The sequence below is a fragment of the Fragaria vesca genome, linkage group LG5 (assembly GCF_000184155.1).
Source record: "Fragaria vesca subsp. vesca linkage group LG5, FraVesHawaii_1.0, whole genome shotgun sequence".
NCBI lineage: Eukaryota > Viridiplantae > Streptophyta > Magnoliopsida > Rosales > Rosaceae > Fragaria > Fragaria vesca.
In genome coordinates, this window is record NC_020495.1 from 20,160,007 (window position 1) to 20,177,935 (window position 17,929).

At 36.7% G+C, this 17,929-nt stretch overlaps 3 protein-coding genes and 1 non-coding gene across 6 annotated transcripts; 3 read left to right on the plus strand and 1 right to left on the minus strand.

Moving 5' to 3' along the window:
• The first annotated feature begins 1,245 nt into the window (after positions 1-1,245).
• Positions 1,246-2,529, plus strand: LOC101310222. 2 transcript variants are annotated; one of them, XR_184726.1, is made up of 3 exons: positions 1,246-1,611; positions 1,793-1,868; positions 2,004-2,529. It is a non-coding gene; the product is annotated as an uncharacterized LOC101310222 (transcript). The 2 variants fall into 2 exon arrangements; XR_184727.1 differs by having other exon boundaries at positions 1,331-1,611; positions 1,759-1,868.
• A 2,329-nt stretch (positions 2,530-4,858) lies between these two features.
• LOC101309451 lies at positions 4,859-6,798 on the plus strand. Its single transcript, XM_004300117.1, has 2 exons — positions 4,859-5,279; positions 5,369-6,798. Exons 1-2 carry the CDS (start codon positions 4,900-4,902, stop codon positions 6,630-6,632), a joined length of 1,644 nt encoding a protein of 547 aa, XP_004300165.1. The 5' UTR covers positions 4,859-4,899; the 3' UTR covers positions 6,633-6,798.
• LOC101309736 lies at positions 6,726-12,237 on the minus strand. 2 transcript variants are annotated; one of them, XM_004300118.1, is made up of 4 exons: positions 11,990-12,237; positions 10,901-11,004; positions 10,722-10,806; positions 6,726-7,264 (listed from the first exon to the last, which is right to left on the minus strand). In XM_004300118.1, exons 1-4 carry the CDS (start codon positions 12,191-12,193, stop codon positions 7,175-7,177), a joined length of 483 nt encoding a protein of 160 aa, XP_004300166.1. In that variant the 5' UTR covers positions 12,194-12,237; the 3' UTR covers positions 6,726-7,174. The 2 variants fall into 2 exon arrangements, with proteins under 2 accessions (XP_004300166.1, XP_004300167.1); XM_004300119.1 differs by having other exon boundaries at positions 6,839-7,264; positions 10,722-10,785; positions 11,990-12,193.
• Positions 12,238-14,504: 2,267 nt separating this feature from the next.
• LOC101310516 (INO80 complex subunit C-like) lies at positions 14,505-17,530 on the plus strand. Its single transcript, XM_004300120.1, has 4 exons — positions 14,505-14,580; positions 14,745-14,924; positions 15,407-15,474; positions 16,851-17,530. The coding sequence occupies exons 2-4, from the start codon at positions 14,753-14,755 to the stop codon at positions 16,980-16,982; spliced, it is 372 nt and encodes a 123-aa protein (XP_004300168.1). The 5' UTR covers positions 14,505-14,580; positions 14,745-14,752; the 3' UTR covers positions 16,983-17,530.
• The last annotated feature ends 399 nt before the right edge of the window (positions 17,531-17,929 follow it).

The following is a 17,929-nucleotide window of genomic DNA, read 5'->3' on the forward strand; positions in this document are numbered from 1 at the left end:
AATCTCACCTTGAGGGACCGAATTTCTGAAGGGGTTTGGTATTTATACCAAGCACCCTAGAATCCAACAGAATCAAGCAACTCTTAAAATCCTTCAAAATCGTTATCATTTTGAATATCATCAGATTTCGTAGGACTTTTTAAACTCTTAATTGAATACCATCAAATTTTAAAAGACTTTCAAAAATCTTGATTGAATACCATCAGATTTCAAAGAACTTGTCAAATACAAAAAAATCCAACACTCTTAATTGAATACCATCAGATTTCAAAATCGTTATTTTTATCTCATCCTTCATTTTCTTATTCTCTCCCTCACTCAAAAACCCTAAATTCGCAATTCACTCTCTCTCTTTGTCTCCGGCGAATCCATCATCCATCTCTATTCGGCGAATCCGTTGTCCTCCACAGTAATCGTCTGCACGAGGGTCATCTTCAGCATCGAGAACAATTCCTCCACAATACCAGAATTCAAAAAACCTCAGGTAACATCTTCACACATTTAATCTCTGCCTCATGCTAATTCCTAAACGTCGTAGTCCTTCTGATTCTATATTTGAAGTTCTAGGGTTCACTAATAGGATCAGGGATTTAGGATTTAAGGGTTTAGGATTTAAAGGTTTCAGATTTTGAACTTTTGATATTGTTGTGGATTTATTGTTGGGATTCTAGGGTTTATAAGTATGCATGTATGCTTTATTTGTAGGGATTTGAGTCGTTTTAGTCTCCGATGAAATGATTTGAACTTGAGCTGTGCGTGTAACTGTCTATGTAACTGAGAATTTGAAAAAATAATTTGTCATGTGTTTCTTTGTGATGATAGGTGGTCTTTGTTTTTGTTTATGTTTGTATTGTTCTGAAACTTGTATGTAACTACCCATGTAACTATCAATCTTCTAGTTACATGGGTAGTGGTAGATACATATGTAGTTGCATACGTTGTTTGTTTGTTTTAATGTCCACAGATGGTATCAGTTTTTCTTTTAAATATAAATGTGGGTAGTAGTGTATCAACTCCCGTCTTGAGGAGATAAAGATGATGAAAGATTTGTTATTATGGATGATATGTTTGTTTTTATGTACACACATCAAAAGTTTCTTGAAAATATATATCTAAACAGATTTTTGTAGCTTTTATTTTTTTTAAAAGGCCCATTTTATGGGTCTAATGATTACAACGTACCCATACTTTTTCACTTCCTAAAAAATTCCTCTTTTTAATTTAAAACTGATAAAAGGGTGCCATAATATAATTGATATTGTCAAAAATGGGCTGTTTTGGCCTTTTTCAATTCCAATTATACCGTTCTATTTAATTTCTAACCAACACCGTTACCCTCACCTCTCTATCTCACTCTCAGATCCCATGATCACGATCTGCCATCATTGACGATCATCGTCTGTAACACATTCGACGATTGCTGGATAATTTCCACATCAACTCCGTCATCTTCAGACGCCATAAAGCCTCCTAGCAAAACATCCACCTCGATAAGTCCGCCATACTCTTCAATTTCGGCTCCATCTACAGTCAGATTGGGTTGTTGTACGATCGCGCCACCATCGACGGCCGCCTTCAGACGTCTCACGCGTTCATCGCCTAGACGAGAAGGTTTTTCCTCTTTTACATCTCTTGCTTTTTACTTTTGCTATTCTGAGCTATGGATTAATTGGAGTTGTATTGTTCTTGCTTTGTTTTGGTTTTTCATTTGGGGTGATCGTTCATGGATAGGCAGTGTTATAGAACTGCGAAATTAAGAGGAAATTAAATTGTGTTTTGGTTTTGTTTGCAGGAGTTGATGCAGTTTTGCTCAAATCTTTTCGATTTGAAGAAGGCTAGTTACATGCATATTGAATTGAATTGAATTGGTACCTCACCTCTCTCTTTCTGATCATTCATGTTAGTTTCATTATGGTTAAATAGTAGTTACATTGCTAGTTACACCGTTTAGCTCAATGATTTTTATATCTGTTCATATCTAATGGATAATAGTTTCATTGTAGTTACATTGCTATTATTGAAATGAATGATGCCATTTGAGTGCATACCATGTCACTGATTGCCAAGCGGAAGGAAGAATCTAAGGAATGGGTTACTCATCTTTGTCCGAGTATGGAAAAGAAGCTGCAGGATAATTTGAGTTTGGGAAGACATTGGAGAGTGAGTAGATCTGACACTTCAGTTTATGAAGTTCACTGCCAGACGTACAATACTATGGTTAATTTGCGTGCTTTCTTCTGTTCATGTGGACAATGGCAGCGCCATGATATGGTTTTCCTTCTGCATATGCTCTTTAGTCATCCAACAACATGGTCACTCCATATTCATACGTTAATCCTTTGTACAAGGTACTCTCTTATTTCTCTTGACGTCATGCAGCAACATGGTTTTTCTTTCTCTTGTTTGTGCGACCTGGATGTATGTTATATATGAGAGACTTTATTAAAATTGTGAGAGTATTGTGATTTGAACAATTGTGACAAAATGTATCGTTACAGTGGTTATATGAATAACGACATTTGAGTTATCAAGTACTTAGTCTATTATAATTGTCGTAGTAGATGAATATTTAAGTATCATCATAATAACATTATCATCAACTTGTAAATTGAGTCCTCAAACTAGTGAGTAATATTAGTTCTCGAAGTTGTAATGTAAGTCCTTATGAATTGAAGACTGAAAAATAAAAATAGATTTGTTGTAAATTGAAGACTGAAAAATAAAAATAAAAAATCTAATCTCTTCTCCATTTACTGATAGTTGCCTCCATCACCAATTCACCATACCAGTACCTTTGCTTCAGAAACATTTTCTCAAATCTTCATCCAAGTTAAAAGACCATTGTTGCAAATCCGATTAACCCAAAGAAATTAAGCATTATTGCAAAACCACCTCACTACAAGATTTGAATTTTAGGGTGTGTGTATGTATACCTCACCACCAGATTTGCAATTTAGGGCATATGCATGTATACAATGATTCTTGAAGAAGATCAACAATGGGAATAACATTTCGTCATGATTTCAAAAAACTGAAAAAGTGGAACCAAGAACCAAACCCATCAAGCTGCACATAATTGTTTTCATAATCATAATTCTATCAAACTTCTAAATTGGAGTTGACAACCCTTTAACTCCCAAATCGGCCATAGTTTCTAATGAAGGGTGATGTTTGTAAATGATTTCATGGTGGCATAGCAATCTCAGTTTCTTTAGTAGGGAGAAGCATGTTTGTAAGAATTCATGAGATTTGTAAATTAGGGTTTCAGTTTTTTTTTTTTTTTTTTTTGTATTGAAAGCGTTTCAGATTTCAGAAGGAAGAAAATTAAAGAAATTTCAATTTTTTAAACTTTCTTTATTAAGTTATCAGAAAATCCATGTCATCAATATATATGTCAAAACAAAAGTGATAACGTGGTCAGTGCCACAACATTTGGTATTCATTTTTGGTAAAAAAAATTGAGGTCTGCAGTACACTACTCTAATTTTTAATAATAAACAATTGAAATTCAGAAGACAAAAACGGAGCTAGGGTTTTCTAGCTTTTATTTTCTGTCGGCATCCCTCTCACTCGACAACTACTTCTTTTGCTTTCTCTGACCTTTTCACCATGATTGATGAAGTCTCACCAAGGTTGGCTGCCTCTCTTGCAATCAACGAGGATGAAAGAACCAAAGAACCATTTTTGAACCAAAGAACCAAAGTAATATTATAACATTTTATTTATAGCATAGAGACTTCATTTTAACATTAGACTGACAAAACTAAAACAAAAAACTCAGGTGTGCTGACTAAAATATATCATTGTGAATTTAGAGAAATTTAGATCGAAGTCTCTATTTCTATTTGTTTTTCCAAATGGAGGAAGAGTTGGTTGATTTCCCGTTGTTGCAGTCTAAAACCCAAGGAACATGAAGTTTGATCAATGATAGGGGATACCTAGAAGATTGGGTTTTTTTTGATACGTACCTAGAAGATTGGGTTGAAACCTACAAACGATGGGTTATTATATATCCTAAGGATCCTAAGGATGACACTGATTTGAAGTGACCATACTTGAGAATAGTTACATCTAAATAACCGTCAAAGAAAAAAAACACATAACCTACTACTACTAGGATGTAGTTGTTCATGATGCAGAGCTGTTAGCAACAACATAATTTATTTTAACAACGATGTACTTAAAATTTAAATTTTCTCTAATATCTTATAATTACTATCTTTCGTTAGGTATCTTACAATTACTATCACTGAACATGCAAGTGTACAAAGGTTGACTCTATTAAAAATAACTTATTCAGTAAAACCGAATGGAGATAACACATTTATATCAAAAACTCACAAAATTGGCGTTTGCATCTATACGTATGGCTGGCAACTATGTTATGGTGATTGATGCATGCATCCAAAATGAATAAGTTTGTAGACAATAGTGGTGTAGCGGCTTCAATGAAATTGGAGGGCTTATACCCAAAGTTAATTATAAGCAGGCATGAACAAGAGTACAAGACTGAAATAGATGGTTTGAAATATGAGGATTAGGAACCTACGTACTTGCGATTTGTTCTCCCACATACACTGATAATCGAGTGAGAACAAACAAGAAATACGAAATCAATATAAAACAGTAGAGAAGTTACAGAGCCACCTTGTTGTTGTCTGATAGATTTGTAGAAATGACAAAAGACAGTGAGAGTTGGAGAATGATGCCAAAATTATACCTTCTTATTGTTGTATACATGTACATACATCTGAACATTCCAAGGCTTGTCAAAGCCTTGGTATCTACACCCAGCTGGTTAATAATGTCCACCACCTTCGTTTATATACAAGTCTCCTTCACCTTCCTCAACTCTCTCACCCACCAACTTACTCTCATTGTGTAACAATTGCAAGGGTAATGGCTGATGAAGTAGTGAGCTCTACTAGTCCTGAAGCTGGAAGTAGTAGCGCTGCGCCAGACCGAGAGCTGATCCCAGCCAGGCGAGCAGTGGAGGAGGAAGATATCGCTTCGTATGCTACTCATGATGTGCATGGTGCCTCCGTGAAAATTCAGAGGGCTAGGGAAGCTTACAAAGCGTATGCAGGGGTTGAAGAGAAGCCTAAGAAGGTGGAGGTTTTGAGTTGGTATTTCTATGAGCTATGCTCTCACTTTGTTCTTACAGTTCTTGTTCCTATCGTATTCCCGCTCATCCTCTCCCAAATTATAAAGCTGCCGGAGAGTTGGGATGCCTTGAGTGCCAAGAGCGGCGCCACTTGCACTCACAAGGAAATCAACCTGTAAGTACTACACTTTCCTTTGTAAATTGGCCTGGGGCAGTATCATGTTCATGCAATTTGAATCTTGATGTGGTTTGTGAACATTTCAGGTACCTTCGACTCACAAAAAGGACTATACTTTCCAGATACTCTCCCCTAGAGTGGACTTCAATTTCTTGGGGTATAGGTTTAGCTGTAGCTTCTCCATTCCTTGCTTTTGTTCCCATCATCCTTGACCATGGCTACAACCAACCCATCATTGCCGTAGCCTCCATAGCCATGGGGTCAATCTTCTGCCTTCCAGCTGGTTCATTCAAAAACATATGGATCTTCCCACCATACATTGCAGCCATAGTAGCTTCTAGCCTCATCGCCACCGCCTGTCACACCCGCCACCTCGGCCTAATGGTTCGAGGCTTCACTGGACCAACTCTTCACAAGTCTCAGTTCCCATCTCGAAGAGCAGTCAACTCTTGGCTCTCCCTCTACGCAGCCGCCGCAGGATCCTTAGGCTCAGCAGTCATCTCATCATTTACTTACCGTATGCTTAAAGAGAAGGAGGAAATATTGAGCCTTTGGATTGTCTCAATCTTTAGTGGCATCAAATGGCTTTGTGGGATATTCCATTTTCTCGTCACTAATAGACCTTGTACCAGCACACCAGTATCATCAAGCTCCCTGCACGTCCTTTCGGTTTTCAAGTTTCCTCATGCACTTGGAACCCTAGCTGGGATCTTTGTCTCCTCATTAACAACTATGTGCCTTTTCACTGGAGGAGTGCTCTACCTAGTTGGAGAACTATGCTACAAACCAAAATCTTTGCTCTTCTTCTGGCTAACGTATTTCATCTCCCCTTTGATTTCCCTCCCGTTGTTACATCCCCTGCAACAAGTTATAAAAGGTGACGCAGTGAAAATGCAACTTCTGGGCTTCTTTTTATCCGCAGCAACTTCCGGCTTCGGATTCTATTTCCGTGGTTCACCTTGGCAACAACACCATGTTTTGTTCTTTGCTGTTCTTCAAAGCACATCTACCGGTGTGTTACACGCTTACGGACGAGCTCTATTGATGGACTGTTCTCCATCTGGGAAAGAAGGAGCATTCTCTACCTGGTTCTCTTGGATGAGAGGTCTTGGTATGTGCGTAGGGTTCGCAATTGCATCATCGTTTCCAGGAAATGTAAGGGCTTCTTTTGGGATGTCATTTTGTACTACCATCTGTGGAATGGTGATTCTGATTTTCGGGAACATCAGTGATTTTGGAGGAGCCAAAGCTGCAGGGCATGTGAGAGGGGACAAGTATGATCATCAAGCATCACCTGTTGCTGGCGTTGATACTGCTTACGATATACAAGAACCAATGCAAGGGCCATAAGCAAAACAAAAGTGAAATAACATGTACATCCTGAGAATTTGATATTGCTCCTTGAAATACATTTTTTGTTTGGGAATAGTCTGATCTATTTGTTCTGTTGATTCAGGTCAACTGACCAACAGTCCATGTACACTTTATTCCACATATTGCATGTTGACTACTTCTGTGGTTTTATAAAATCTTACCATATCCTACTACAGAGTAAATGTTAAAAAGACGATTCCTTTTGCCTGTTCTTGTCTTAGTATAATGTTTTGATCTGAGAGTAATCCATAGAAAGAAAACATCATCAATTATCAATAACAGAAACAAACTCTCCTAATGAATTGCTGAGGAACTATGCATCCCTAAATTACAAATTCAAGAAGAGAATTGCCGATTATTTCATCAGCCACAGCCTCAAATGTGTGTACCAACAGTTGAATCTAGTGCTGCTCTAAGAGCTGAAAGGAACTAAGAAATGTAAAAGAGAAAATTTCCAAGGCCTATGGGTTTCCCACTTCACTCCAGAACTGGCTGCATCTAAATGAAATTCCAAAGCTTCAAGCGCAAAAACCAAGCTTCTTCATCACTGTGGCGTAAGCAGGATGGACAAGGGCAGGTAGTCTAAGTCTACGTTTGGATATCTTCGACTGCATCACATGTTAAGTTTCATTAATTACATGAATGAAATTTTGCATTACAAGGAGTCTAAAGAAGAACTAGTTTCTGATCTGCAAAGTAGAACGAAAGAAGTAACAGAAAACTCGGTAGACACGGAAGCCCATTCTGTGATTTCATAAAACCTCTTCTTCTCTAACCAGATTACCCAAAACCTTGATGGCACAGAACAGCTTAGCTTTCTTACAATCACAGTATAACCACATGTCTTGGGCTTTTAACAATAAGATAATAACAAGCAGCTACAATCATCTAACTGAAATTGAACTTCTCTAAATAGTCTTTAACTTATGGATAGCAATGGAGAGACAAATGATCCACATCAGTACATTACACGTTGAATCAAATACCACATTCTTATTTGCCCTACCATAAGCAACTGCACGAGCAAGGTGCAGTACCTTAAGGTTCTAGCCTTCCAGCCCAAAGAGAAGAGTGGAACAGAAGAACACTAGAAGATTTTAATCTTGGCCTTCTACCTTCTAAAATCGGTTCTACCAAAAGACAAGCATACTCTATACCAAAGACTGCAAAAAGTTAAGCTCCCCAATTTACTATTTGACTCTATAGTATATATCAATGACTAAGGAAAGTTAATCTCCCCAATTTGAGTATGTTTGTTCTTCAACAGGCAAAACGCTATATCAAAAGAGGTACAAAGTTAAGTCCAAGTCTAGCTAATACTTGTGCAAAAAGAAAATCACTCGTCAACTATCGTCCTAAAACCTAATCTGAATCTCACTTCCACAATAATGGCAAGACGAGAATTCTAACCCTGAAACATGTAATCATGAGACCCAAGATTTTAAGATGAAATGGTTATAGAACATAGCTAAATTCCCATCCAACCAATTTTCACATAACTCATACTTGCTTCTAAGATAGCCTTTCTAAGCGTCTCTGACCAAAATTGAGAAGATCCAATTGTGCATTGTCACCCAGGGAAGTCCTAATTATGTGCTAAACCAAGATCCAACTCAAGGTCCCAGAAGCTTCTAACCATAACACTTCTCTTGTGAGTTTATGCACAAGTAACCGGTTCCTTGTTACCTCTCAAACCTGACATTAAAGAAGATCTTCAACTGAAAGTAAAGAACTGAAAGTAGTAGAATGATCTGCAGTAGATCATCCCAGCAGACACTGGAGCCCATTAAATCTCCTTCTGATCCCATTTTCCATTTTCTTATTTGATACCCATTCACTAGTTGCCATAATATTTCATTGTCATGCTTCAATATTTTCCTGCAATCCCACCTGCTCGGCAAGATAACTTAATTTATATGAAGGAGCTTCCAACATCTCATTTTCTATCCATAATGGATTCTGACAACAGATTGTCCTCCTTCACTAAGCGGTCTCAGTAAAGCACAACCAAAGATTTCAGTGAATGAGTGACTCTTACAACTTCTACCAGACAACTACACAACTTCCAGCATGCCACCTTGTGTCTGTTTCTTGGTTGCATTATTTTCTCCATCAATATTCCAGTTACCAAGCAAGACATTAATAATTTCAAGATTCACTCTAACTTGTTTATGCAACTTAATAGCAACACATCAATTTTTTTTTAATACTCTTGGACAACAAATTCAGCCTACAAAGTCCAGGTCACTGGGAACTGCATCACCACATTAAAATGATAATAACATAAAAGTGAAAAAAACAAATAACTAAAGGATGAATAAAAAGAACAATCAAATGTTAGGAACGAAATTATAATGATAACACATGACGATAAAATGAGATGATAAAGATTCCCAAAAAAAACAAATAGGTTCCTCTGTCGCATGAAAATAATTCCTCTTTTCTCATCAAATTTCCCAGTAAAAATCTCCAAATTTTAAATTCTCTCTCCTAAATTTCTCTAGCTCTCTAAAAGGCTATCAGCTGTTATGTGTTGGCTATGCATCTAAGCCTATATTATAGCCTCGGGACATCTCCAAGTTCAATAAAAAAAATTTTTTCTCGTAGGGCATACTTGCAAGCAAAGCAAGTGGATCTCAAATAACGATTGGAAACCAAAGCTGTCACTGAAGCAAGTTGCGAAAATCTATTATTTTCATAGTTGAGCCATTTACCCTGCAATGGGAAAGTTGGGTAACATTTACCTAGTTTTCTCTCTTCATTTAGGAACCTGGTGGTGGGGATATGAAAGCTCAATAAATCAACTTTCATCATTAGGGTTGAAATAAGGAACTCTTGCGCGGCTTAACATGACTAGTGCACAAAAATTGTACAAAAATTGGAATGTACAAAAATTGGACAAGGAGTGCACAAAAAAAGAAACTCAAGACATTTTTGAGCGACAAACAAGAAGGCTCAACTGCTACCAAACAAGTATAAGTAAAGAAAGAACCGTACTGCTTTCCTATTACCCCCTTGGCCCCATAATATATATCAGTTGTCTTTCGGCCTCTTCCTTAAGCGTGGGCCTAGTCAAATGGTCAATGCTATAAATAGTATTGAGAAATTTTCAAGCAACCAAAGTAGGCTCCAGCACAGTAGAATTGATAGACATGACCGCTAAATGCATTTGACAAGTTGAGTCGAGTAAGAACCGTCCTAAATTAAATTAAAAAGAAAAAAGGATCTGAAAAGTTAGAACAGTTGTTACTTGTCTTTACTAAATGTATGAGTCTTAAAGAAACAATTAAACTATAAGCATTTCCATGAAACAACTACTTTATCCAACAGAGTGTAATCAAATATTCAGAAATAACTACATCACCACATCCAGTTGATACAGAAACAGCACGCAAACTATCCAAATTAAATTTATCACTATCTCACTCAGTAACCAACAACAACAGTTCATGCTTTATTTAATCAATGGAACCATCCACTCGCACAAAGACAGAGAATTTTTATACATGTAGACATAGAATTAAGATTGCTCCATGAGAAGCTTTTTGATCTCTTAACAATGAAGCAACCAACAGGAGTGATAGGTGGGGAGAACTCCATTCCATATGAACTAGTGCGATTGTGTGCATATACATAATAGTTCTGATCTTGCTCTTCATTATGCAATGATAATGTTAATGTGTTCCATTACACATAGATCAAAGCAGGTTTCTGACATTAGATTATGTACAGATTGGAAAGACAGACCTAAGAAGTTGGCTACTTATGTATCCAAAAACCCCTACAAGTGGCAGAACTATATCATTTTAGAAACATTTAGTTTTTCCAAAATTAGTTTTTCCAACTTGGGTCAAAAGAAGAAAAGAAAAAAAATAAATAAATAAGTGAAGATATTTCTAGGTTGGGTCGATTTTCTGTATTAAAATGCATCATACCTCACACGTAGTAAAGCATCAAGTTATCTAAAATATGAACATAAACTGAAGTCTAACAACTTGCTAGATTAATATTGATCAACTCCGGATATCAAATCCATGCACTGAAAAATCAAAATGCAAGACACACCTTCAAATGTGCATTGTGCCGCTTGCCCTCCCTCCAGCGTCGAATAGTGCCATCATTCAATAACCTAAACCGGGACTTGTAAGACCTGATCAAGAACTTTCAAAACCAATTACTAACGAAACTTCATTACCAATTCCACAGGATAACATAGTAAGATGACTCAAATGGCACAAACTTACGAGTAACCCTTGATTTTGACTTTCTTTACTTTGGAAGTAACCGGTGTCATTGGCTTTCTCCTCTTCTTACGCTCTCTTGACGAAACATGCCGCACTTGAACCATCTTCACATACACATAACACCATACATCATCAAAATGTACTTAACAACACCACATGCAATCCCACATCACATCCCATTTGTTCTGTTAAAAATTAAATATTTTGATATATTTTTTGAATGATTATTATAGGGAGATAATAGCATATGATATAATCACAATCGAACATATGAGACTTGTAAACATACATGATTTTGTTGTTAACTGATCTGATGAGGGACACCTACTGAACCAAGGCAATGTGTTATGAAACAATGCATCAGTTGCCTAAAAGTGAGTATACATATTCTTCCATAAATAGGAATCTCAAACAAGTATCTATCCCAGCCCATTCATTCTGGGGAAAATCCTTAACTAGTCTGCATATCATTCTAGAGAGATAGTTTGAGAGTACAAATAATCTTTGTTCATCTATCATCTAGATTGAAGTTGATCATTGTATCCTGGGAGATGTCTGTCAATCATCCTTCCAGCACTGGTGAGGCAATTTCGTCTTAAGAATACTCGATCATTTGCCGATAGTCATCAATCTTAAAATGAAATTGCATCCTCACTTGTGCTCTAAGAATGACAGACAAACATCTCCCAGAATACAACAATGAAAACTCCTCGTAAGAGAAGCACTTCAATCTACAAGATAGAAGAACACGTAGTACAAACTCTCTCAGACAAATTCTTAAACTCTAATATGGAAAATATTGATTTCCCTAGTGCCGGTATTTCCTCTGTTGTTCCCAACATATAACTTCTTTCACAAACATCAGAACCGGATCATTTCGAATTTGCGTTCAAATAAATTCAACATTTTGATCAAATTTTCATAAGTTTAAACTACAAATAACAAAGAATCCCGAAAACCCAAATAAGCCAGGCGAACTACACTACTAAATTTCTATGCTTTCCTTTAGAATTACGACATTGATTTCTCTCAAGCCTTTTCTCAGTAACCTGGCAGGCAATACGAAACAGAGCTCGATAGAAAACTTACTGAGATGGGAAATGGTTGAGAGCGAAGAGTGGCGGCGAGCAGTGACGGTTGGGTCGGTGAATTGAAGACGGAGCTCCATGAACTGGCGCTACTTGAAGCGAAATGGAGAGGGCGGTGGAGCCGAGGAGAAGATCGAAGAAACGAAGAAGAAGAGGAGAGAGATTGCAAGGGTAAAGAGCGGAGCTTGGAGCATAATCGCAGCATCGTCGTCAAAGGGTTTTACTGAGCTTTTTGGGTTCTTCTTCTACTGCTTCTGGTTCATTTGGGGTTGGTTTTTGTAAGATATGGATTGCGGGTACGGGTTTGGGTTTTGCAACTTTTGCTCCGTTTTAGTTTTTTTTTTGTATTCATTTTTATTTTTATGGAGAGTGAGATAATAAGTTACCTCGGTTACATGATGACACATTAAGCTCGATCAACCTTATCCTAACAGGCAGTTCGTGTTAAAAGTTTGGGTAAATTTGTTAGATAAAATCTCCAACAGTGCCCGATAGGTATCGATATTGTGCTCTTTAGTCTTTACAAACTATGTTGGTACCTCACGTTTTTAACATGTCAGACTGGTACATGAGGTTCTGACTCTGACACAACATCAGTACCTTGAGGTTAGAGTCGTTAGCTCCGTTATGAAGGTTGCCATCTAGCATGTTTTAAAAGCTATTTTCGTGTTCCCATGACTTAATCTATTATATCTCTAAATAGATTACGAGTATTTTTTTCTCCGCCAAATGCCAACGAAGAGGCAGCACACCATCTTCTGAAATCAATAGTGACACATGATACGAAGTTAGACCTAACACATGATAGAAAAATGATCTGGGAAGGCTGTCACCGCCACGTTCTTCCTTTCGCACCGCACCGCTGTTCCTGCTCATCGCCCCGCCTACATGGCATGACCAGCCTCTCTTGAACGCCAACCAAACATTTATACTAAAACAAAACTATCCAACTCAGATCCATCAAAAACCTTCTCATACTGTACCCATTAAAAACCTCCTTCTATCGTTGCTCCGTCACTAACCTACAAGGCTTGATAATAGCTTGACACAAGACTAGCTTCCAACAAGTCCATAAATAGATTTCAGAACTTCCAAAAATCGTTGAAAATAGCTCAGAAACACGAAAATTCTTATAAATTCGTCGTCTCGTGTATTTTATTATCCAACTTTTAAATGAAGGCTTTCACATTGTGAAAATATCTAAAAATATCTTTTAGCAATTATATAACCACATAGATCGATAAGTAGTTTACTAAATGATCTCATCCTTAAGCTCAATAAATTTTCGATGGCTCACAATTCCTTGGCTATGATGAGCGGTGATGAGAGCCCTCCGCTCCAACAAAATAAAAGAGAAAAGAGAACCCTTAAGGAAATCGTGCCAATGCCATACCAAAACAAACAGAAAAGAGAAAGTTAACAACATTAATTCAGGAATTTTATTCACACATCCCGAAATACTAGATACACATCTCCTACTTAATACACTATCTATTAACCTTTTAATTTTAACATTTTACTAGATACACAACCCTAAACTTCCAAAACTATCCTCATACACAATACACCATACATATTCGCTACATACACATATTCTTATTTAGATACCATTTTAACTTGACAAAAAAGAAACTAAAAAACAATAAATGGTTTATCCAGTTTGGATTTCTTCTGCAAAAACTCGATTAATGTCACTCATTCCCACATGCAACTTTCTTATTGTAATCCAACTTGGACCACAATATTATGCTAGCTAGATGAAGATTATTATTTGAGGTTACTAATTTCCCATAAAAAGAAAAATGCTATCATCAGTCTCTAAACTATTGCCTATTAGTCATTTTGTAGTTTCATGATTAAAAGGAAGCCATTGACTCAGAAAGATTACTAATATATACAAATCAAAAATCAGACTCTTAGATGGGTGACTATGATTATTAATAAAACCAAAGAATGAGTAAGGAAACGAGTCTAGGACATTGGAAATTACTGTGGTTGTCCTGCAGATTGAGCCACTATGGTAGCTGAACATCTTTTTTCCATTCAAGTACCAGTTCATCAATTTGTTATTTTTAAAGAATAGATGCTTTTAGATTCCCAGTAGTTATTGCCAGGGCTATAATATCAATTAAACCATAAACTTCTATCTCTCCTTTCTCCATAGAACATATACGCACTTGTCTAGATAACTGAAGTTAAGAAAACAGCTGGCATTTCAGCTATGTTATAATCTATAGCATTCTTCAGCCATCTTTTAATTCATTAATTGAAAAGAAAATTAGTTTATCTAAAATTATGTCTATTTTGGTAATTTAAAATACCCATAAGATGTGATTATGAATATATGAAAAAAAGAATGTGTATTTAGTATTTAGGAGTGTGAGAACACATTAATTTTCCAAAACGAAGAAAAAACAAAACAAATGAAAGTAGAAACAAAATTACAACACAAGTGAGTAAAAGTGATTCACTTTAAACCCATATAAAGAGGCAGCAAAAAGACCGCAAGTGTGAAACTGTTGAAGGAAAGGCGCGGCAACAAAATCAAACCCTCCATCGTCGCCGAGAACGAAAACCCTAACACTCTTCACTGTAAGTTTTCAATTCACCACACAAATCAAATTCCTCTTGTTTCCTTATTCCCAATTCGTTTCGCAAGACGGCGACCGATTAAATTCAGTAACTTGTGGTTTTTAGGATGATGATTTTGGTGTTTTGGGATTGAAATTGAAAATTGGGGTTTTGAATTGTACAAGTAGGAATCATGGAGAAAGAGGTGATTCAAGCGGAGCTGGTGTTGCCCAACAAGCTGAGCTTCAAGAGGGTTCAGATGAATGAGAAGTACCCCAAAGGCCAACCCAGAGGGAGATGGAAACACCTCAAACAGATCATTCAGGCTGAGAATTACCAGAATTACCCTCCTGATGAACCCAATTGTAAGTTGTGGCTGATTTCATTTTTACCCACTTAGATTACTTGTTATTTGAACTGAAAATCTTAGTGCTGAAGATTGTACTTCCTTTTCACAATGTTTGATGTATATGGTGCTCTATTTTAGTGTGACTGTAGCGCAATTTAGTATATTTATCTTAGTTGCTTAGAGGTATATAAACGCCATTGTGAGTTATAGTTGATTTGAAGGATTCAATTAAACCCTAAACCCTAAATGGAATGTAAATTGTAGTGCTTAAGGTGTTTGTCCCTTTGTGCTGAGTTTGATGTATGTGGTATGCTCTTAGTGTGACTATGAAGCATCTGAATTGCTAAACTTGAAAATCATGTAAGCTTAGTAGTTTAAGCTTATAGTAGTGAGTGTTGTCCTCATTGTTTCAGTGTTTCTAAATTTTTGTATATTGTTTGCTACTTTGCTTTCTAGTGATGATTTCTTGTTTCTTTTTTTATGTCCCCTGATTTGCAGATGTTAATATAGAGTCACCACCCTCGATGCATCCATGCAAGAGAATTTGTGATATAACAGGATATGAGGTATTACTAAACTCTTTACGAGATATGGATACTGTCTAATTCAGTTTAACATCTATCTAAAGGTGGATTTGTTTGTCTCGTTATCTGTTAATTCTGAGGTTCACATGCTTTTCATTTTGTTCACTATGTTTTTGTGAGAACCCTTTCCCGTTTCATTCACTAAGTTTTCCAGAGATCACTTTCCTTTCATTTTCTGTAGAATTATAGTTGTAACTGAACCAAATGACTTTGTGCACCTCTAACGATATTTTGTCTTTTCATGCTTGCCTAGTCATTTCAAAGTTAAGTGTCAAGTTCGAATCTTTGATGAACCTCAAAGAAACTAATATAGTTCTAATCAAATCAATGTTTTCCAACTAATTTTGTTTACATCCCAATAGTAAATGCCACCCTGTTACTGGGGTTATATACTAGAATGAATGTCAAGCAAGGTGTTATTGTGCTGAATCCTGTTTTTAAGTTGAATGTGGTGTCAGGTTATAACTTAGGAACTGATTTGAGTATGATTTAGTGACTGAAATTTGGTCATCTAATGGAGACATGTGTTATTTAGGCCAACATTTATGAGGAGATAATATGGTCTGTAGATGAGATTAAATGGCCCAGGTTAAGTGGAAATCGTTGGGATACTAATTTTATAAGTAGATAAGAAACAAATAGTGCCTATTACATGGTGATGGCATTCTTGTTATTATGAGGCCAATTAGATGTGGCATCAAATGGGACATTGCTGGGCCATGGCAGGAACCACATTATGATTTATACTGTTGGCTTTATTTTAACATTCTACAAGTAAAAGAGCTGTTTAGCTTTACTTTTGAAAAAAAATGAAAGAAAGTAGGAGATGCTTCATGCAGATAATCATTGTGCCAAGTCATTGTGTTGAACCTTATATTATGAGGTTCACATGTAAGTTATATAAAATCTTCTTCTGTGTAAACTATTGGCAGTTGACTTGTCTGAATCTTAGAACTTGAACATACTCCAAAAATAATGATACTGTAGGAGTGCAGGTTATTTAGAAGATATAATCTTCCGTGGATCAAGCATGATCCTTTCATGTATTAAACAATTCTTTCCTGATCTGAGTGAGCAATTCTAGATGGCCTTAAATTTTTAAGAATCCACCCCAGTAGTGTAGCTGTAGTCATCTTTATATTGTGCTGGTCAAACTGGGATAAGATGAGTTATACCGAGTCAATGCTCTATTTTTATGTTTCCTGGCTACAATATCTATTGGTGAGTTGAGCTCGATGACAAACTGAGCGATCCTTCTTGATCTATAAGAAATTGCTGAAGCAATTATGGCCAAATGTTTGTTCTCTTAGCATTGTCATATTCACAGTAGTTTATAACAGCTTCTGTGCATGATGCAGGCACCTTACTACGATCCAAGAACCAACCTCCGCTACGCCAATGCAGAAATCTTCAAGCAAATAAGATCGCTTCCCAATGAACACGTTCAAAGATATCTGGCTCTGAGGAATGCTGCTGTGGTTTTGAAGTAGCTTCAGAAGGCATCAGGACTCACATTTCCTCAGTTAGAAACTTAGCATATTGTAAAAGTATTGGATATGTAAAAGCAGTATTCTAATTGCGCATGCATAGGTTGTTGTATGCATCTTACTTTCCGAGAGGAGTACTTCTGACGAAGCAAGTACAGCGGCCCATATAAGCCTTCATGATTTCCAGAGAAGTCGTCTGTTGCCCACACCCAATGCCAATAATGATTCAACATAGGGTGCCCCTTTTTACTTTTATATGTTATATAGTCTCCTTTTCCCGTCTCTTATCCCTATTTTGCCTTCGCTACACAAGTGACACAACGAGCCATTGCAATTCCCTCTCCTTGTTTGTGTGCACAATACGTTCGTCAATGGATGTGGAAATCACGTGCATTCATAAGGTTCTCCAAAGTAATGACTTGATGTCAATTCGTTCTCCCATGCCTTGGTCCTCTCACTAGTAGTGCTCAATTGTCTTTAGATCTAAATGTAACGATAAAGAATACTATCATGTTTTTATATTATTTTTTTTAATCATGATCATTCATGTATATATGTGAAGATACATGTTGTGTACTGAAGATGTTTTCTATAAACATGACTCGACATTACTTAACGATTGAGTAAGAAATAACAGTTCAAACTATTCACACCATAGTTCATGGACCTAGGTCGAACTCTGATTCCGATCATTCACACCATAATGCAGAGACCTAGGTCAAACTATGATAATAATCTTTCACTCCATAATGCATAGACCAAGGTCATTTACACTAATAAGTAATAACCAAATGAGGTCATTGATACTAATACGTAATAACCAAATTAATGCCCTAAACCCAAATGGGTTCCAAAGATTTGAACTGAAATGGTAAGCTTCATTTGCTTCACGCCATGTTCTCGAACCCTATTGTATGCAATTAGTCCCCACACACTCTGGCAATTCCTTC

Bases quoted from the DNA above. Each gene is read 5' to 3' on its own strand.
- LOC101310516 (XM_004300120.1), top strand. From the start codon at position 14,753: ATGGAGAAAGAGGTGATTCAAGCGGAGCTGGTGTTGCCCAACAAGCTG. The intron at 14,925-15,406 runs GTAAGTTGTGGC...CCTGATTTGCAG, and splicing joins CCCTCCTGATGAACCCAATT to ATGTTAATATAGAGTCACCA. The intron at 15,475-16,850 runs GTATTACTAAAC...TGCATGATGCAG, and splicing joins GTGATATAACAGGATATGAG to GCACCTTACTACGATCCAAG.
- LOC101309736 (XM_004300118.1), bottom strand. From the start codon at position 12,193: ATGCTGCGATTATGCTCCAAGCTCCGCTCTTTACCCTTGCAATCTCTC. The intron at 10,807-10,900 runs GTAAGTTTGTGC...GTTCTTGATCAG, and splicing joins GTCAAAATCAAGGGTTACTC to GTCTTACAAGTCCCGGTTTA. The intron at 7,265-10,721 runs GTGTGTCTTGCA...CATGTGATGCAG, and splicing joins GGCACAATGCACATTTGAAG to TCGAAGATATCCAAACGTAG.
- LOC101309451 (XM_004300117.1), top strand. From the start codon at position 4,900: ATGGCTGATGAAGTAGTGAGCTCTACTAGTCCTGAAGCTGGAAGTAGT. The intron at 5,280-5,368 runs GTAAGTACTACA...TGAACATTTCAG, and splicing joins ACTCACAAGGAAATCAACCT to GTACCTTCGACTCACAAAAA.